At 44.1% G+C, this 21,906-nt stretch overlaps 1 protein-coding gene across 1 annotated transcript in view; it reads left to right on the forward strand.

The window, feature by feature from the left end:
• The window catches only part of Parn (poly(A)-specific ribonuclease), a 183,105-nt gene extending 161,479 nt beyond the window's left edge, over nt 1-21,626 (forward strand). Inside the window, exons 23-24 of the mRNA XM_059269961.1 lie at nt 10,164-10,357; nt 21,304-21,626. Of these exons, the coding sequence (XP_059125944.1) occupies nt 10,164-10,357; nt 21,304-21,356 (247 nt within the window). The 3' untranslated portion in view covers nt 21,357-21,626. The remainder of the gene's footprint in view (nt 1-10,163; nt 10,358-21,303) is intronic.
• Nucleotides 21,627-21,906: the final 280 nt, after the last annotated feature.

Here is a 21,906-nt window from a genome sequence, read left to right on the forward strand (position 1 = left end):
AATGTTTAGACTGTAGTTAGAAATGATGCTGGTTTAGTTAAGTAGTGATTATAGGTTCTCCTCTAAGATCCATGATGTCACTGGGCGGTCTACAGGGTGAGTTCCAGGACAGGCTCCAAAGCTACACAGTAAAACCCTGTCTTGGGGAAAAAAAAAAAGATCCATGATGTCACTGGTCCATCAGCCAGTATTCTTACCTGCTGAGCTATCTCTTCAGCCCTGTTGGCAAAAGTTTCTTAAATACCACAACATGTTCCATCAAAGAAAAAAATATTAATAAACTGAGTTTATATTAAGTAATACTTTTCTTCAAAGGATGATACACCTCATTTTCCTTATCTGTTAGTTTTGCTTCCATGGATTCAACCTACTTCTGCTAAAAAGTAATCAAGGGCTGGGAATGATTTCTAACACACTTAGAAATTATAAAAGAAGCTATAATCTAGCAGAAAATATTTGCTAAGTATGTCAATAAAGTAATTGTCCTTATTTCTAAATATAAAGAATTCACACCTCATAACAAGAAAAGCCAGTTTTCTTGGGGGAAGTACGGTCCATGGATAGCATTCAAGAAGCACTAGGTTCAGTCTTGCACTGCCAGGAAGGAAAAAAGAAAGACATTTTTAGAAAGGGTGGAGCAGCAGATGCTTCTAGGAGGATCAGCAAGTGGCCGGCAAGTAGCGTGGCAGCTTCCTGGACCCTGAAGCCACCAGCCTAAGACTGTGTTCTCCCATCACTCTGGAATCCTACTTCTAGATATTTTTCCTAAAACATAGTCACAACAAAACTTTTACATTAACATCTGTAGCAGCGTTATTTATAATTTTCAGACATTGGAAGCAACGTCAGCAAATGGTGATACAGCTGCAGTGGAATCCCAGCAGTCCCCATGTAGCCATTTCCAGAGAACCAGATACAAGGGACCAGGAATGGTGATTGCATTCACAGGAACGTCTAGAAAGGCACACTAAGGACTGTGGGAGGATCCTGGGAGGTGGACTGAGTACAGAGAGGAAATCTCTGAAGGTTTTGTTGTTGCTCTTGTTTGTCCAATTTATTTATTTTTATTGAAAATGATTTTTTCCCTCACATGATATATCCTGATTACGTTTTCCACTCCTCGCTCCCATTTCCTCCCCACCATCCCTCCCATCTGGATCTACTCCCTTCTCTCTCTCATTAGAAAACAAACAGGCTTCTAAGGGATACTAATAATAAAATAAGATAAGATAAAAGCTAACACATCAGAATAGGACAAAACTAATTAAATGAAAAAAGCCCAAGAAAAGGCACAAGAAATTGTTACAGACACAGAGACATCCCATAAAAACACTAAACTGGAAGCCATAATATATACACAAAGGACTTGTAGGGTAAAAAGAGAAAATTAAATAAATCACATAAAATTTTAAAATAATATAAAATTGGAGTGTGGTTGACATGACATTATGAGACAAGGAGCCTCCAAAGATGCCATTGAATTTGTTTTCTGTTGTCCATCACTGCTGGGCATGCAGCCTACCCTTAAGAGTAGTTTGTTTCCCCACTGAGACTCCCTTGGAGGAAACTAAATTTTCATCTGCATGTGATTATCAATTGGAGATTGCTTCTGAGTTAAGGATAGGAACATGTGTCCACTTCTCCTCTCAGCCCTAGACCCCATCTGGTGTAGACCACTGTAGGACCTGTGCTTGCTGCCTCAGTCTCTGTGAGCTCAGATGTGTGTTGGTCTTGTGTTTAGAAGGCCGTGTTTTCTTAGTGTCCTCCATCCGCTCTGGTTCTTACACTCTTTCTGCCTCCTCTTTCACAAGGTTCCCAGATCCCTGAGGGGAAGGATATGACGGAGACATCTCATTTAGGGCTGAGTGTTCCAAGGTCTCTCACTATCTACATATTATCTGGCTGTGGGTCTCTGTATTTGTTCCCATCTGCTGCAGGAAGAAGCTTCTCTGATGATGGCTGAGCAAGGCATCCATGAGTATAACAGAATGTCATTAGGAATCATTTTATTGCTACATTCTTTTAGTAGAATAGTAGTATTTGGTTTTACTCTAGGTCTCTGGGCTGTGTAGTTTCAGGTTCTTAATCACCCAAGCAGTGTCAGGTATGGGTTCCATTTCATGGAGTGGGTCTTTAGTCAAAGCCAGTATTGTTGGTTACTCTCATACGCACTATTTGTTACACCATTGCACTAGCATATCCTGCAGGCAGGACACCATTGAAGATCAAAAGGTTTGTGGCTGGTTGGTGTTTATGCTTCTCCTTTGGTGGCATGCAGAGTACCTTCCTGCACCAAGACACTAGAACATAGGGGTGAAGGCACTATGTAGGCACCAGCTTGACATCTCCATGTTCGGTGAGTTGTGTGGGTGTTGTCTTCAGCAGATGGAGCCTTGCAGTCAGTTTGTGGAGAGCAACCTATTGTCTTAGCAACAGCCTGGGTTGTTTGGGGCTCCCATGATATCCCTCTGGCCAACAACTCAATTGGATGTAGCTTATTCCTTTTACTGGAAGCTTCATTTGGTGACAAAAGATATTCAGTTAGGATTCTGTCTCCCCATTATTTGGTGATTTTATTTAGATCACCTTTGTATATGTATATATTTTAGGAAGCTTTCACTGTGTTAGGTTTCCATACTGCCCATCAATTGGCCATTAATTTTAGCTGATTCTCCCCCTCTTCCCTCTCCTCTCAAATTGATCCTCCCATTCCAACCACCCCCCCTTTCTGTCCATGTCTGTCTATTCTGTTTTCCTTTTCTAATGAGAGCTGTCTGTTGCTGCAACCCTTTAATACAATTCCTTATGTTGTGGTGAACCCCAACTATAAAATTATTTTGTTGCCACTTCATAACTAATTTTGCTACTATTATGAATCATGATGTAAATATCTGATATGCAGGATATCCAATATGCAACCCTGTGGGGGGTTGCAACCCACAGGTTGAGAACTGATGCTCTAACCCCTTACTCTGTACTCATCCTCTGAGGTTCTGTGTATTACAGCATGATTATCATTGCCCTTGTACCTAATACCCACATACAAGCAAATGTATATCATATTTGTATGGGATATCTCACTCAGGATGTTTTTTTTTTCTAGTTCTATCCATTTGCCTTAAAATTTCATGATGTCATTTTTTTAAAAGACTGAGTAATACTCCATGTGTAAATGTAACACATTTTCATTATCCACTATTCTGTTGAGGAACATCTAGTTTGTTTCCAATTTCTGGCTATTATAAATAGAGCAGCAATGAGCATGGTGGAGCAAATGTCGTTGTGGTAGGATGAGGTATCCTTCATGTATATTCCCAAAAGTTTTATAGCTAGGTCCTGAGATAGATTGATTTCCACCTTGAGGAACCACCACACTGGTTTTCACAGTGGCTGTACAAGTCTACACTCGCACCAGCAATGGAGGAGTTTTCATTCCCCTTGATATGCATCCTCGCCACCATGACCAGCCATTTGTGTGACTGATCTTAGCCATTCTGACAGGTGTAAGATGGAATTTCAAAGTCATGTTGATTTGCATTTCCCTGATGGCTAAGGATATTGAACATTTCTTTAAGTGTTTCTTGGCTACTTGAGATTCCTCTGTTAGTCTGTACCCTATTTAAAAAATGGATTATTTGGTTTGTTGATGTCTAGTTTATTGAGTTCTTTATATATTTTGGATATTAGCCCTCTGTCAGATAGGGAGTTGGTGAAAATCTTTCCCCATTCCGTAGGCTGCCATTTTGTCCTATTGATGGTGTCCCTTGTCTTACAGAAGCTTTTTAGTTTCATTAGGTCCCATTTATTAATTATCAGTCTTAGTTCCTGCACGATTGGTATTCTGTTCAGTAAGTTGTCTCCTGTGACAGTGCATTCAAGGCCATTCCCCATTCTCTTCTGCCAGGTTCAGTGTAACTGGTCTTATGTTGAGGTCTTTGATCCATTGGACTTGAGTTTTGTGCAGAGTGATAAATGTAGATCTATTGGCATTCTTCTGCATGCAGCCGTCCAGTTTGATGAGTACCATTTGTTGAAGGTGTTGTCTTTTTTTCCATTATGTATTTCTGGCCTCCTTACAAAAAATCAGGTGTCCATAGATGTGTGGATTTATGTCTGGGTCTTCAGTTTGATTCCATTGATCAACAAGTTTTTATGCCAACACCATGCTGTTTTTATTACTATAGCTCTGCAGTAGAGTTTGAGGTTGGGGATGGTGATAGCTCCAGCAGCTCTTTTACTATTCAGGACTGTATCTGTAGATTGCTTTTGGTAAGATGGCCATTAATCTTACTGTTGTATGAGTATAGGAGATCTTTCCATCTTCTGGTATCTTCTTCAGTTTCTTTCTTTGGTATCTTAAAGGGGTTTATCATACAAGTTCTTTCACTTTCTTGTTTAGAGTTACCCCAAGATATTTCATATTATTTGAGGCTATTGTGAAAGGTGCTGTTTCCCTGATTTCTTTCTTGGTCCATTTGTCACTTATATAGGATGGCTGCTGATTTTATGAGTTCATTTTGTATCCAGCTATTTTGCTGAAAGTGTTTATCAGCTATAGGAGTTTCCTGGTGGAATTTTTTGGCTCACTTATGTGTACTATTATATCATCTACAAATAAGGATACTTTGACTTCTTCCTTTCCAGGGTCCTCTTGATCTCTTTCAGTTGTCTCATTGAATAGGTACGGTGTAGCATGAATCTTAAAAGGTCTTATTAATAAAATCAAACCCAAGGCCAGTTATTGGGGTGAATGCTGGAAGATCAGAGAAGCAGAACAAGCTACAGTCTCACCTTGCCAACTCCTCAGCTGATCCTGTTTCCTCAGACTGGAAGCTTCTGTGTCCTCATCCAAATGGATCTCAGCTGAACTGCTGCTCAAAAGCCTAAAAGCTTAACCAGGCTAGTTCCTGGTCTCCACACCTTTTATACCTTTCTGCTTCCTGCCATCACTTCCAGTGTGGCTTTGAACTCACAGAGCTCTCTGCCTCCAGAATGCTAGGATTAAAGGTGTGTGTGCCACCATTTTCTGGCCTCTATGTCTGTCCAGCAGCTGTTCTGTTCTCTGACCTCAGATAAGTTTATTAAGGTGTACAGTATATTGGGGAACACAATATCACCACAGTACGAAGAAAGTGGACAACCTTGTCTTGGTTGGTTTCTGTGTGTTACCCAGTCTGTTGTTGAACTCACTGTGTAGCTCAGGCTGGCTCCAAGTTCCACCAAACCTGTGCCCTCCCACCCCATCATCCCTCGGGAATTTTTTCTCCATATATTGTCAGTTTTGTCTTTTCTGGAATTCCATAATAAATGACAGTGTGAAGTTCCCTCAGTATTATATGAAGTTCCCATCATCTGCTTGGAACTTTTTTGTGATTCACCTTGTGAATGTATCGCTAACTCCTACCTTATTACTGCCCAAGTGTATTTCACAGTAAGAACACACCTCACTTGTTACTGCTCTGGTGTGTTTCACAGTAAGAATCCCTGGGTGGTTAGCAGTTTTTCCATTGGTGGGTACTTTTTCTGTTTAGTATAAATAAGGAATATCATTTGAGAAAGCCTGGCAGAGCCCTGGGGCGTGGAGGACAGGGAACATGGAACAGAAACTGTGTTGTTTAAACAGGAAGGGCCAAGGAAGCAGGCACTTTGCATGAACAGGAACACTAAAACAGGAAGCGCAAAATGTCCTTGGACTGTGGAGATAGCATTTGATAGATGCATAAGTAAGCCTGTGTCTTAGCCAGGGAAGGAGGAGGTGAGAAAGAGGTGATCCTGGAGGCTGTGCAGGTGGGTTCTGTTGAGGTTTGTAGTGGAAAACCAAAGATGCCCTTGAGCTTGGAGTCCTTGCTCACTCTCCAGTTTGTGGGAACGTTGGCAACATTAGGAGGAGTACATCTATAAAGGGACAGAGGCTGGAGGGAAGTAGAAAGGCGGAGATGGGTCAACCAGGACCCTGTTGTCCAAGTCCAGGGCAGAGTTGTCTGTGCCCGTGGTGACAGCCTGTGGGGAGAGAGTCAGCAGGAGTTTTTGAATAGGACTGGGGGTCTTTTTTGCTTTGCTCACATGGCTGCAATACAGTCAAGATTTGTAAGTTTGACTTCATAAATATAAACATTTTGTGTATGGCAGCTCCTAAGAGAATTTGGTAATCGAGGGGCTACTGGATGAGCAGGGACACTGAAGAATGAAAAAAACCTATCTTATCTCCAAGCTGGGAGCCTGGAGAAAGGATATTCCCTCAAATGAGACATTGTTACATGGCCAAGATGGCTTTTTTCTTGTGTTATTAGGCTGATAATGTATTTATGAATCATGTTTAAGTACACACTCTCCTCTAATACTCTCTTGCATTGAGTATTAAATGGCTCTAAGAGATTATGTGGTGACACTTGGTCACTTGTTTGTGGTACTACTTTTAAAGATTTGTGTGTATTTGTGTGTGTGTGTGTGTGTGTGTGTGTGTGTGTGTGTGTACATGTGAATACAGTGCCTTTGGGGGCCAGAGGCCTTGGATTCCCTGGAGCTGGAGTTACAGGCAGTTGTGAACTGCCAGATGTGGGTTCTGGGAACTGAACCAGGGTCTCTTTTGCTTGTGGCATGGGACAGACTAGCTGGACCTGGCACTTGGAGCTTGTGGAGTTCTCCTGTGTACTTCCGTCTCCCTGCTCGCACAGTAAGCTCTTCACCTCTGGCATCTCCCAGTCCATGCCACGCTCATCCTTCCTCCAGTGTGTGCTCATGTGCACCACAGCAGCACGCTCACGGGCTTGTTCAGCAATAGCCTGTGTTGTCGCTGCTCCCTCACCCACTGCTGACGCACTCAGGGCCTTTCCAATTCTTCATCACACCCCGTGTGACTGAAGGTAACAGCCATATTAGGTGCTCTTTCACACCTTACGTTTTTGCACTTTTGTTACTGGAAACAGCTGCATAGACATTCTTGGTTGTTTGGTGTTTTCAGTCTTTTCTTGAAAATGCTCTGAACTTCATTTACTTGTTATGTTTTATAGTGTAGCCACTCAGTTTTGTATACTTAGACCTCCAGTTGCTTTGCTGTATTCTGCAGTTAGAAATGACTTGGTAATGAATGACACACATACATTTTTTGCATTTTCTATTTTGCATTGTTGGATGTTTATCTTCTGAACTCTTAGAAGCAGGCTTTTTGTCTTGAGGGGTATCCAAATGTTGTTTTGTTAGATGTCCCCATCTCCCTGGCAGAAGGCTGTGTTCTCATTCTCATGCACCAAAGTGCCCATCCCCATCTTCTCACAGAGCAGATCACAAGTGTGTGGATATTTTTGCTAACCTAGTGGTGAGAGCACATTTCAGCATTGTACTTTTGTATCATGGACATGTTTAGGGAGTATGTGCATATGTGTGTATTACAGCTTTCTCCTTTTACATATTGTTTCTTCCTTTTGAGTAATTTATATGTTAGGAACATGACCCTTTGTCTGTGGTATATGTGGTCAGTATTTTATGCTGCTTTATCATCTTTCTTTTTTGCTTTGCTCACACGACTGCCATACACAAATTTTTTATATTCATGAAGTCAAATTTGTAAAACTGACTGTATATGGGTGGCAAATCATACAAGGAAAGCATCTTCCATACCTAGGCTGTCGAAATTCTCCAAGTTTTCTTTTAGTACTTCTGTCCTTACATTTTCACACTTTAGTATTTGTCTGTCAGGCACTTATGTGGATAGTGTGAAGAATGCCTTCCATGTGTCCTTTCCCACTTGTATTAACAGCAATTTGAGAAAGTCCATCTTTGCTGATATAATTTGTGTCCACTCACACACATAAAATAACAGACACACACAAACCTGGTGGTAGGCTGAGCATGATTCCAGTACTCAGAAGGGTGAGGTACAGGGAATCAGAGTGCAAGGCCATCTTGGCCTACACATTAAGAGACTGTCTCAGAAAACAAAGAGATAATACCTTAGAGTAGTGTGTTGTTGTTGTTTTAAAGATTAGATAGTTTCAGAAAATTTAGGCAATTCAGAAACTTATAAGTTACTAAACCATGTTGCATGAATCCTAATTGGTCTTATAATAAAACCCAAAGCCAGATATTGGAGTAAATTCTGAAAGATCAGAGGAAACAAGCCACAGCCACATCTCGCTTCGCCAACTCCTCAGCCGAAAGGGGAAGCTCCTGTCTCCACGAATCCTCAGACTGAGTGCCCGAGTCCTCAGCCCAAAGGGCCGAGCTCCTTTCTCCTCCCGTCTTATCTTCCTTTCTCTGCCCGGCCATGTCACTTCCTGTTTCAACCTTCCTAGTGCTGGGATTGAAGGTGTGTGCCACCACTGCCTGGCTCTGTTTCTCCTTTAGACTGGATTAATCTCATGCAGTCCAGGGTGGCTTTGAACTCACAGAGATCCAGACAGATCTCTGCCTCCTGAGTGCTGGGATCAAAGGTGTGTGCCACCACTGCCTGGCCTCTATGTTTAATTTAGTGGCTGGCTCTGTCCTCTGATCTTCAGGCAAATTTTATTTGTTAGAGTACAAACAAAATATCACCACAAGATTACCCCATGCTGCAAAGGGAGGAGACCTGGACATTTTCTCTGGGCTCTGAGTTCTGGGGTCTGTGGCCTCTAGGACATAATATTTAACAAAAATTTAGCTGATCTATTAAAGGCACACACCTTTAATCCCAGCACTTGGGGCAGAGGCAGAACTCAGATCTCTGAGTTTGAGGCCAGCTTGGTCTACAGAGCAAGTTTCAAGACAGCCAGGGCTACACAGAGAAACCCTATCCAAAAAAAAAAAAAAAAATCGTAAAACACAAAGTCCAGAAACAAACCCAAGTACTCACAGACATCTAGAGTCTGATAGAGGCTACATCAGCAGCATGAGGGTACGGGTTATTAGCTTTTTCCTTCTGTCAGGAGCCTGGGGATGGAGCTCCAGCTGGCAGGCCTTGTGGCAGGTACCATTACCTGCTGTGCCCTCTCCCTGCCACTGTTACCAGTTTTAAAGCCATGAACAGCATGAAGTTTTAACGATGATCTCCTTCCCACAGATGATGCTATGGGCATCTTCCTTTTTCTTCAGCTGTATTTAGCTAGGCATGGTGGCACATGCTCGCATTTCTGGCACTCGAGAGGTTGAGGCAAGAGGATCATGAGTTCAAGGCCAGCCTGGGCTAGAGTAAGACACTGCCTGAAAACAACAAAAAGTTAAGAACAAGAACAAACCGTCCCTGTAGCAGAGGTGAAGCAGGAGGCCAGCCATCAGAGGCAAGGGCTGGCATGACTCCTCCTCACACAGGGGACTGTCTAGAGGACTGTGAAATGCAGAGGAGATGGGAGGCCCGTGAGAACAGAATTGGCCAGCCAGAGTTTCAACTTGAGTATCTGCTGGTGACACTTCCTAGCTAACGGGAATGAGGTTAGCTCTCTTCTCTCTCTGCTCACCCTGCTTTCTCTGCTTGAAGGCTTCCCTTAAATGGAATGCTTTGGTTTTGTTTTTTTAATGCTTTTCATCATTTAAAAAAATCAATTTACAAGACCTCTTTCAAAGAGATAGGACTTGTTGGCCATATGGTCTAGTTTTCATCCAGTTTTATTTCAAGGAATGTATTTTCTTAAGGAAAAATCAGACCTATAATCTAGTTTAATTCAATGTGTCAAATCCTATAAAGCCTTAAAAACAAACCCAGGTTTCATTATAACCTTAACAGTTTACCTTTTTAGAAGAGAAGAGAATTACACAAAGGCGGAATGTGTTCTGTAGCTATTCAAGTTTTGAACGTGCAACAGCAGCTGGATCAACAGTCCTTCCGTCCTGCTCTGCATCATCAGCAGGTTCTGAAGGCGCTCTGCTCTCTTCTGGTTCAGTGCCATCAAAATCCTGACTCAGAGCAGCTCTCCTCCTCACTCCTTTGTTGCTGTAGCTTTATCGAGATGCAGCCAGGGTTTTCTATAAAGAGTTGTTAATGCTGAAACAGCTCAGCTCTGCACTGTGTACTCAGCATGTGGTAGAGCCTGCGTCTGACCAATTTGTCCCCAGATGAAGGCTGGGTCTCCGTTCAGATGCAGTTCAGAACACCAGTGACGTGTTCACAGGACTTTTACCATTGAGCCATGTTCATTGGTCCCTCTTCCTGCTCCTAACAACACTCATGTTGTTCACCTTGTACATTGCAGCTTTGCAGCAACTGGCATGATTGGAAAGAGAAATCTGAGTCCTGACCCAGGGGAATCTGGCTCGGAGGACAGAGAATTGGAGGGGATATCTGACTCTGAGCTTGAACAGATAGATTCCTGTGCAGACCCCCTCCCAGAGGGACGGAAAAAGGCCAAGAAGTTAAAAAGAATGAAGAAAGAGCTTTCCTTGGCAGGTTGGTATTGGTCTGACTAACTCTGATTATGGGCTGCTTCAGGCTTCAGGAGGCTCATATTTTGGGAGCAAAATGATAGCAGGGCTTCACTTGAGGGCAGACCCCATGTGGTAATCCCCGGAGCTGTTGTCTCTAGGCGTGATGAACAGTAGCTCTTTCATTGTGGTGACAATTACTTGGCACAGCAACTGGAGGGAGGAAGGGCTTGTTTGGGCTCCTGGTTTCCAGGGGCTTCAATTCAGCACAGTGGCAGCTGTGCTTCTGTCTGTGTGGGTAGAGCAGGGGGCAGCTGCTCAGCAGGCCGTGCTTGTTCTGGTGATGGCAGATAGGAAGTGGAGGGAGCCAGACCAGAGCCAGGGCGGGTTTAACCTTCAAAGACCTGATTCCACTAGCCAGACCCCACCCTCTAAAGGCTCCACAGCCTTCAAAGTAGCCCCACCACATGCTGGGGCTGCGTGTTCAAATACAAGCCTTTAAGAGACAAACAATAATATACTTTAATCGGAGAGGCTGTAACAAGCCCTGGTTCTGGCACACAAAGCCTGCTGAGGTCTCTTTGTGAGAGGTGGTCAGGCCATTTTCATAATTCCCCTCTCCACTATATTATCAAGGTATTGCATGTATATTTCTTGTAGCCTCAGTGTCTAGGACATGCATTTGGACTTACACAGAAGCAACTTCTTGTGTTCAGTTTCAGTAGAAGACTTGACACTGTTCCCAGAGACACTCTGGCATCCTGATTTTCTTCACAAACAGAATTATATAAGAAGCCAAGGAAATGAGAAATTAGCAAGTGTTCAGAGCCTAGTGTGTGCCAGACTCCATAGTGGGAGCCTTATTTCACTTGATTCTTATGTTTTTACAAAATCCTTGAAAGAGGGAACCATGGCCCTTGTAGTGACCCAGGCTCCAAGCTCTGAGAACTTAGGGAGTGTGAGAAGTAGAGCAGGGGCCCAGGCCTGCCCGGCCCGGCTGTGCCTTCTCCACTTCACACGGGCCTCAAGCAGCCAGTGCATGCAAACCCTGGAGCAAGGGTCTGGATGGCTCCTCATCACTAGAAAGACCAGTCCCTGCGCTGCTCCCCATGTCCTGGGTACATGCGGGACAGGTCTGCATGCTTGGCAGTTCCGTCCCTAAATCCATCACTGTCTGCTTTATGGCCAGGAGGTTCTGAGAGTCTGTCCAAGGTCCTAGACTCCTTAATTGTGCAAGGAAGCTAGCTGGTACTTCACCCAGGTCCTGCTTGTGTGCTCAAGATGAGGAGACACTGGACTAGATACAGTTCTTTTTCTTTGTGTCACTTGGGGACAGTGGCCCTGGTTGACAATCAAGAGTGAGATCAGAGCAGTGCTGGGCAGCAGGCTTGACTGTGCCCCAGTCAGGGACAGGGCCTTTTCCACTCTGTGTGTATCCTGATCTGTAAAGAGCTTGCTGGATTTCATTGAAATTAACAAAATCGCACAAGCAGTCAAACATATGCCTAAACATTGTCTGTGTTGTGGGGCGTTTACCCAACCACCCCCACAGTTCCCCAGAGTTTTCTTGAGTGCGAGCAGCAGGAAATATTAGATAGAAGGATTTATTGCGGAGAATATCGCGGAGATAAACAGATAGAAAATAAAGGATAGCCTCGAGAGGGCCTGGAACCTATTCCAACGGGCCCCGACTGTCTCTGCCCCAGGGTTTTTATAGAGATGCCAAGGGGTGGAGCAAAAGACCTCCTCCCCCAGCACAGCCAAGTGCAGACCATCTCAGACACCTGCACTCAGGCCCGTGGTCTAATCATCCTCTATGAGGACCTGCTGGGTAAAGCCACGAGGAACCCGAGAACGGGCTCCCACAGGTCCCCCTTTCTTAATATATAAAAAAATAACTAATAATGGCTTACAGCAATCTCCATAGCTGTTACACCTCCCAGTATGGGAGTAGAGGATGATATAGATGGCATTTCTCTTTTGAATTAGGTCCAAGGTGACTTACAGCAGTCTTAGCTGCCTCAAGCCCTTTCTAAGCCAAAAACTCTTAAGGCGACTACAAACTTAAAGAATCCCTTAGCTTCATCATTACCATTAACAGGTTAACATAAATATTGCTATACATAGTCACAATTCCCTCAATCTTACAACTCAAAGCAAACTCTTAACAGAACCATTTAAATTAGCATATATGGTGCTATATATAGTTAACAATTTTCTCCATCTTACAACTTTAACTCAATCATTTGAATTTTCTTGCTAACAGAACATAGGAAAAACTTCGATGTATTCACATCAAACTTAAATATTTCCTTAACTCCACAAAACCAGGGTGCATTAATATCAATAGGTTTCTGCAAACATAATTCAATCTCATAACTCCTCCTTTTCTTTACAATTTTTTAAACAAAATCTCAAACCTAGTTAGAGGAACCCAAACTTACACGATTCCTACAAACCCATATTGAAAAGCAATATTTTCAATCTAACCATGAACACTTTGAAAACTTTTAGCAAAACATCCAAAAGCAGTTTCTTAATAAAACTCGCTACACTTTAAAAGTAGTCTCTTAATATACCCCATTTGCATTTCTTACTAACAAAAACATGACATTAATCCCTCAAACAACTTTTGAAATTAGACTAAGGAATATTAACTCTCCCCCTTTTCTTTATAATTTAAGCAAAATCTCAAGCCTAGTTAGAAAACCCAAACTTTTCAATTTAAACAGTTCCATTTGTAACACATAACCAGTTCTGTAAGTAATTCCATTTTTACATAAACAGTTCCACAAAACAATTCATGAATCACCAGTTAATAAAGCATATATGCATACACAAAACTGCATCTTGATTCTAGGTAGAAATAATAAATTTCCTCATTTAAACAGTTCCATTTTTAACCCAATTCCGGCAAACAGTTCCTAGGTCATTACTATGAATAAACTCAATTGTCCCATTGCAATGAAATCTATTGTTCAGTTCATTAAGTCCTAGAATTCAAATGATAAATCGAATTCTGGTACTAGCCTTCCAAATACGAAGAAATCCATAACCAAAATCTTCTTGTAATTTTATCTCATTTTAAGTTCAAAAAGTTCAAACAAGAAATAAATTTCTTATCAGGCTTTCACTTCCAAATATGAAGAGACGTTTTTCAACCAAAACTTTTTGCTGTTAACAATTTTAGTTCAAACAAGCGTCTCTGCAACTTTTTTCCTCAAGCCAGAGACCATTTTAGATACAGTAGTATTCTAAACCGCACCGTTTTTGATGTTAGCTCAGGTTTTTCTGTGTTGCGTTGATTTTCCATGAATCTCAGGTGCGGATGCTTTGTGCTGGTTCTGGCATCCGCCATTCTTAGCTGCTTTTGGAGCTCTTGAAAACTGCTCGGACTGCCTGCTTTGCAGTCTGCTAGGACACTAACTTCTCTATCTCAGGTTTTTTCAGCATATACATTAATAGACTCACACTTAACATTTACGTTTTTTCACAAACTCACATATAACCTTTTGCCTTGCAAAGCATTTAGACTCACATTCAACATTTACACGTTTTTGCAAACTCATATAACATTAACATCTACTTATTTAAACTCCTTAAGGAAACTATAGAACTACTTTAGCAAATATATTTCTTATTACTTCTTATGTACTTATTTAACCTTACATTTACAACTAGCATCTTTACTTATTACAACCTTATTACTACATGTCTTAAGACTACATTAGATACTTCTTGCAAGCTTATATTCTTAAAGGAACTCTGTAGATCTATTTTACAAACTTATATAGGGCTACCATTAGCATATATTTAACTTAGCAAACACCTAAAGATTTCTTAACACAGATCTAACAAGATAATTTTTACAAACTCACATATCTTATTTTCATCTTTTTCTATTTCTTACTCTTAATTATTAGTACTATCTCTATTAGACAGATTCTCTTAACTAGACAGGAAGTATGTACATCATTTCTAAAGTTTAGAGTTTATAGTCAGCTTTGTTATAAAGCACTGGGATTTAGTGAGTGTTGTTATAGAATTGTGATAGTTGTTGCTAGGGGACTGTAACATTCTTGGGATGACACCACACTCCAAAGTTGCCAGTTCTCTCAGCCATTCCGAAACCGGCAGAGATGCACGGTCAGCGGTAGACGGTTTTTAACTAGAGGCTGTCCCTTCACCCAAATTCATAATAGTTCCCCTAAGTGCTTCAATTCAGACAAATGTTTCTATTACAGCAGTACTCTTGGTTTGTTTTACCGAAAAACTTCCCTTCACGCTGACGGTGAAATTACCGTATTTAGCTGCTGTAAGCTCTTTGCCAAATATCGCACAGTTATTAGGTGATATAAAGTATTTTTCCAAAGGAGCTAGTAAAGCCAAAAGCGGCACAGCTCCGAACTCTATTTCCTCACTGTTTGCATTAACCAGTGACAAAACCTCAGAAACACTTATTGAGCCACTTTCATTCTGGTTCCATTGTAGGAACATCATTGGAGCTGACCTTTCTTAGTTCCAAGCTCCTTACAAAACGCTCCGGTAATCACTGAGCTTCATTCTCCTCTTGTGAAAAAACACAAACATGTCCTCGACCCCATATTAACACAGGATCGGGACCCTTCCACAATCCCGAGCAGGGATCTTTCCATTTCGCATTACCCTCAGCTAAAGGACCAGGAAGATTGGAGTGAACTCTAATATGGCCCACAAAGCATGGCAGCTTTCTTTTGTAGATAGCATAAGTTTCCTTCATATCTAAGACAACGTTCAGTGTATAAACTGCTCTCTCTTGCTTTAAGGATTTTAAAGTGGCTTGTTTGATCTTATAGGTAGCTTTCTGTCATCCAACTACCGTTAAAACTTTGCACAGCTATTACGGTAAATAAGGCATTTTACCAAGGAGCCCCAAACTGCGAAGCACCTAGTTCCGTATCCTTTCAATTTTTCATTGGAACTGACACTTAAACTCTTAGACGATTTTCCTCCTTATTCTTTTAAAGGCTGTATTTTAAATTTACCATGAACGTATTTTAGAGCTGACAAACGTGTTTCAGGGCAATGTCGCCATCTTTAGTGGAAAAACTACCTTTCCCAGAATGCATTTCCCTTATATCAGTCTATAATAATATCAGTCCCATATCAGTCCTTTATATATTTTCCTTATATCAGTCATTTCCCATAGTTCTTTTTGGGTCTGAGAGTCAACTTTTAAGTTCTTTTTTACCAGACTTGCTTACAAATTCTTGCCCGGGAGGTTTGAACAAAGTTTTTTGCTTTTGCAACGGGAGATTTGAACAGGCATTTTACATTTTCAATTATGGGACATTGGGAGGTTTCTGGTCTCTCCTCAGCTGGCTTTAACAGGTGTCTCTCCTTTAATTGACACTGGCCCCCAAATCAGAACTGCACCTGCCTCGTTAGCGCACATTGAGGTGGGCAATTTCGGATAGCAACTTTCCTTGGGGCTTGTGTTTGTCTTAGCCAGTCAGTGAAAAACATTCACAACAGAGTTTTTTCATAGCTCTTTCAGAGAGATTTTCTTCTCCCACTGATCTATCTCATTTTGCTTGTTCCTTCCTTCCCCAGATGCAGAGCTTCAAGTATCTGCGGCTCTGTACCTCTGCTAGCTGCCCTTGGAAGTAGGGGCTTTTTCTCTCCCCCCCCCCCCCCCGAATCTGCCTCAAATTCTAGCAGCTTTTTCAGGTCATATTTTTCTGGGGAGGAATCGGTCCCTTCTGTTTCTTTAGAGTCTTTCTCCCAGACAGTTCCCAGTTTGGTCTCAGTTTATCCCCTCTACCCCAGAAACAGTTTCCGACACTACAGTGGCAGCTTTCCCTGCTACTGAAGGTAGGGCTTTTTGTCTGTTTTCGGGGTCTGTGTGGTTTGCGTACAGACTGAAAATCTAGCAAGGGAGGTTTTTGCCATTTCTAAACTCCCATTAGGACAGGTGTTTTGCCTTATCAGACCTTCACCTGGCCCAGTCCCCCAGTGGGTTGCATTTGCTTGTCTGGGTGCTCAAGGACAGAGCTTATTCCAGAGGCAATCACCCCTCAGGGCTGCACTCCCTCATCTCATGGGAGTCAGTTGAAACAAAGCTTTTCTCAAAGAGGTGTTTTCTCTGACAGAAAAGAAAGCTTTACTCCTGGATAGTTCTGTTCTGCCCTGGCTGGGCTCTTTCCCCAGACAGCGTTCTGACTCAGCAGCACAACTGCTTCAGACACAGTTCAGCTTTACTGTTTTCCCAGAAAGGTCCTTACTCTGATAGGAAAGCTTTTTCTCAGATTTTTTGCAGCTGTGGACCTACCAACCCAGGACTTGTAGGAAAGTGGACAACTGTGCCATTCCCACTGGCTTTAGTTTTGTTCATTGGCAATCTTCCCCTGGGTCCTGCACCTTCCTGCCTCAGCTCTGTGCTCCAGGAAGTTTACCACTGCAGGAACCCTAGTATCCCCGAAATGCACTCCAACTCAGAGAAGCTGGCCAGTCGCCTCTGGGTTTTTGGTCAGAAGTGAGGATACAATGCTTCAGGGGATCTTTGCGTTAGGACGATTAGGAGCACCTTTTCATTCTGAAACGCTCACTCAGAAACAAAACCCTTGATGCCTCAGCTCGGCTGTAACTGAGAAGCTTGATTTTTTTGCTTTTCTCAGGTAAAGTTTCTTGCCCTTTTGGGCTCTCTGTAGCTCTTTACCCACACTCTCCCAGCGTTTCCCTCAGGGTACTCTGACCCACTGTCTTTTACTGGCTTGAAGAGACAGCTTAGAAGAGGTTTTTAGAAACTTATCCCTGCCTCCTGCATTGCAGGGAGGATTTTTAAAGCTTGAAAGAGAACTTAGAGGTTTTGCTGTTTTAAGAGGTTTGTTGTTTTCCCTTTGAGCTAATCACAGGTAGTCCCCATACTAATATCCTCAGGTGATTCTAATTTGTCCCTCTGAGAAAGTTAAAGGCTTTAGTTTTTAAGTTTAAGAGAGCTTTTAGTTTGAGAAAGATTAAGACTTTTTAGAGAGTTTTTTTCCCCCCAAATTTTTCAAGAAAAGCTTTTTAGTTTAAGAGAAAGATTTTTTTTTTCCCCCCAGGAGAAAGACCAACTTTTCCCAAAACTTCCCAACTTTAAACTTTGGCTCTTTACACCCCCATTTTTGCCTCAGGGAGAAATCACTTTCTCCTGCCGCTTGGACTTAGCATTTCAGTTGTCCCCAGGACAAAAGCTTCCATAGGAAGCTTTTTCTTCCCCATAAGCTCAAAGAAGAGCTTTTTTACTACCCATAAAGCCCAAAGAAAGTTTTTTTTTCCCAGTTTGCGTTTATAGCCCCCAAAGTTAGAAAATTGTAGAGTTTTTCTGTCTAGTTGCCTTACTTATTTTTTCCTACACAATCTTACATTTCTAAGTTTTTCCTACACTATATTACTACACTATACCTTATACTTATTTTTCACAGATAGAAATTGAGAAAGGGATAGAAGATAGAAAATTTTGACAGAAGAGAATTTCGCTGCAGCCTCGGACATCCTTCCAGTCCGCTTTCCTTTTCTCTCGAGGATAAAACCCCTGCCTCTCAAAAATATATATAAAAAATATATATTTTCCATAACACCGGCATGCCTCATCCACTGGCAGGGCTGAACTCAGCACTTTCGCCAAAAACTCTGTAATAAAACTATTATTTTCCTTTATCTTTAGTCCCTATTACTTTGTCTTTAGTCCCTGTTCATTTGTCTTTAGTCCCCCCTTTTTTTCTTTAGTCCCTTTTTTCTTTTGTCCCTGTTCATGGCGCCATTCTGTGGGGCGTTTACCCAACCACCCCCACAGTTCCCCAAAGTTTTCTTGAGTGCGAGCAGCAGGAAATATTAGATAGAAGGATTTATTGCGGAGAATATCGCGGAGATAAACAGATAGAAAATAAAGGATAGCCTCGAGAGGGCCTGGAACCTATTCCAACGGGCCCCGACTGTCTCTGCCCCAGGGTTTTTATAGAGACGCCAAGGGGTGGAGCAAAAGACCTCCTCCCCCAGCACAGCCAAGTGCAGACCATCTCAGACACCTGCACTCAGGCCCGTGGTCTAATCATCCTCTATGAGGACCTGCTGGGTAAAGCCACGAGGAACCCCAGAACGGGCTCCCACACTGTGTGTGCTGCAGCTTCATTTTGACAGACTGAAGTCCTGCTTGCAGCTCTTCATACCATCTCTCCAGCCATCACCATCACATTCTCTGAAAAGGCCAGGCTTGGCAGTTCATGCCTAGAATCGCAGCATTTGGAAGGCTGAGGCTGAAGGATCCCCATGACTTTAAGGCCAGTCCGGTCTGTACAGGGAGTCTGGGGCCAGTCCGGTCTGTACAGGGAGTCTGGGGCCAGTCCAGTCTGTACAGGAGTCTGGGGCCAGTCCGGTCTGTACAGGGAGTCTGGGGCCAGTCCGGTCTGTACAGGGAGTCTGGGGCCAGTCCGGTCTGTACAGGGAGTCTGGGGCCAGTCCGGTCTGTACAGGGAGTCTGGGGCCAGTCCGGTCTGTACAGGGAGTCTGGGGCCAGTCCGGTCTGTACAGGGAGTCTGGGGCCAGTCCGGTCTGTACAGGGAGTCTGGGGCCAGTCCGGTCTGTACAGGGAGTCTGGGGCCAGTCTGGTCTGTACAGGGAGTCTGGGGCCAGTCTGGTCTGTACAGGGAGTCTGGGGCCAGTCTGGTCTGTACAGGGAGTCTGGGGCCAGTCTGGTCTGTACAGGGAGTCTGGGGCCAGTCTGGTCTGTACAGGGAGTCTGGGGCCAGTCCGGTCTGTACAGGAGTCTGGGGCCAGTCCGGTCTGTACAGGGAGTATGGGGCCAGTCCGGTCTATACAGGGAGTATGGGGCCAGTCTGGTCTGTACAGGAGTCTGGGGCCAGTCTGGTCTATACAGGGAGTCTGGGGCCAGTCCGGTCTATACAGGGAGTCTGGGGCCAGTCCGGTCTATACAGGGAGTCTGGGGCCAGTCCGGTCTATACAGGGAGTCTGGGGCCAGTCCGGTCTGTACAGGAGTCTGGGGCCAGTCCGGTCTGTACCGGAGTCTGGGGCCAGTCTGGGGCCAGTCCAGTCTGTACAGGGAGTCTGGGGCCAGTCTGGTCTGTACAGGGAGTCTGGGGCCAGTCCAGTCTGTACAGGGAGTCTGGGGCCAGTCCGGTCTGTACAGGAGTCTGGGGCCAGTCCGGTCTGTACAGGAGTCTGGGGCCAGTCTGGGCTAGTGAGGCCAATCTCTTAAAAATTAACACATAACTATAGAATACATTAATAGATTAATTTTTTCTGTAGTTTTCATCATTTTAAGTGAAAACGATACATCGGTAATTTAGGGTTTTGAACATAGGATATTCTAATAAAATGGGCTTTTCTTTCCTCCCCTGAAGCAGTGCTGACAGTGCTGAACAGTGTGAACGGAAAACAAAGTAGATTTTGTACTTCTTCATCAGTACTGCAAAAAAAGACACCACAGGAGAGACACCTTGACGCTGAGTTGGAGGACATGGGGGAAGTGGGCTTTTTTTCTGAAGCCTCCTAAGTACAGCCTCTGGCTGCAAGGCGGAACTCGCTGGACCCGTGGCCATCTTGGTTTAAGCACTCAGTCCTGTTTGTGTCTGCAAGCCAGGCCAGGGTCGTCAGAGGCTGAACATACTGAGTCAGCCAGTCTTATTGCTCTCTTCTCTGAGTGAGCCCTGTCGTGAGTGGCTGCAGGAGTGGGGTTTCAGTTCTGCTGGGGTGGGGCTGTGTGGAGTGTTAGGGACCCTGTGGCCCAGTGTCTGCCTGAGAGCTTGAGCACTCAGCTTTGTGATAACTAAGAGGTGGGCCAGCCTGGGGGATTTTCTGTTTTCCAAAGAGTGTGTGGCAGAAGCAGTGTGTGGTGTCCCACAGATGCCATACAGAATGGTGTCAGTTGCTTACCCTAGATACACTAGGAGGTAAACAGAATACCTAAATAGCTGGAGAAATAGCCGTTTGCTGAGTTTTTGTTGTGCCACGGTGCGTCAGGATGTATCTGCCCTCACAACCTCTTTTGGCGTCTTGCCAGGTTCTGTCACCACACAGTAAGGTACAGAGGCTGTCATGATAGAGAGGAGGCAGGTTAGTGGATTCACTCTTGAGTGGGCAGAGCCCAGAGCTTCGGCTCTGCCTGTTTCCCTGTCCGCCTCAGTCACAGACCTGGATGCTTTTCATTATGAACATGCTTTTCCTCAGCTCAGTCCACACTCAAGCCAGACTAGATGCTGTGGTTCACATACCAGTCCAGCTGTGTTGCCATGGTCACACACACACACACACACACACACACACACACACACCCGCCACTGTCTCACAAATGGCAGAAGTGGAAGAATTTCAGACCTACAGGAAACCTGACTGTAACTGACCCAGAGGAGGACTCAGCCTGCATCACTGCCTCTGCAAAAACCATGGCTGTTGTTGCTGTCCTCGGACCCGTGGTCCTCACTGGCCTGCTGCCCCTGGTATTTCTCCTGCAGGTACCAGCTGCTCCCCTCTCATGGAAACTCAGGTTGTTGATGCTCTAGTGAGGAGCTTAGTGCTTGCTCTAAACTCACTCAGGCACTTGGTAGATTTAAGTCCCTTACCTTTCTATGTCTGTTCTTTCACCACTATCATGGGGACATGGATGGCTCCCTGGTGGCTTTTATGAAGTGTGTGAATTAAATGCCCAGCTTGGTGTCCAGCAGGGAATGCTGCAAGCACATGTACATGAAGTGCTTACACCCAAGCTCCTGTCTGTGCGCAAACAGGCCGCCAAAGCAGGCCAGGTTTGCCACCTCCCTAAAGGTTCCTGTGGCTTCCCCTTCATGTGCTGGGTCTGTCCCCAAGTCCAGGACCTACCTGTGCACGAGTCCTTCCCTGCTTGTCTGCGGTTGGGCACAGGGTGCTGTCCTTGCTAGCCAGCAGTGCTCCCCTAGTGACTGTCCATGTCCTTAATCTGCTTCTCCTTTCCCCCAGGCACCGTCGCAGATAGCCCTGCCATGCTTTTTGAAGTCCCAGACACGTGGTAACGGAGACCAGGGTGGAGCACACTGAGCGTGCTGCTGCTGAGAGAGAGCTAGCCCAGCCTGCCTGTTTGGAAGCCATACTGTATTCACTTAATCAAATGAGGCACGGGAGGGCTTTGGAACCAAGTCTATCTCCTGCAAAAGCTACTTTTTTCCTTTTTTGGCTGTCTCTATTTTCCCTTTTCATCTAAACTGACCATTGGCATACATCATAGTTGAGGGCTGTTGCAAGTGTGTTTGTTATTAACTAATTACTTCCTGCTCCTGGAAAACCTGTCCGCCCAGGGAGGAAGTCAGCTGTGAACCATGCCGGGTGAGCCGGCCTCCAGGGTGTGCTGGGCATATTCGTGCTGAGCTCTGCCCTGCCTGGAGATGTGCCTGGACACCCCTCCATTCAGCCTGTGGTGTCATCACAGGTCACGGTCACTGCCTGCTTCCCACCATCACTGCCTAGGAACAGCACTCAGGCTTGTCTTTTCAATGGAGATCTTCCTGTGCTGACCCAGGGTCATCTCAGCAGATACCTGGGCTTTGAGAGCACATTATTTCAAGT

This window comes from Peromyscus eremicus, chromosome 8a (genome assembly GCF_949786415.1).
Source record: "Peromyscus eremicus chromosome 8a, PerEre_H2_v1, whole genome shotgun sequence".
Lineage (NCBI taxonomy): Eukaryota > Metazoa > Chordata > Mammalia > Rodentia > Cricetidae > Peromyscus > Peromyscus eremicus.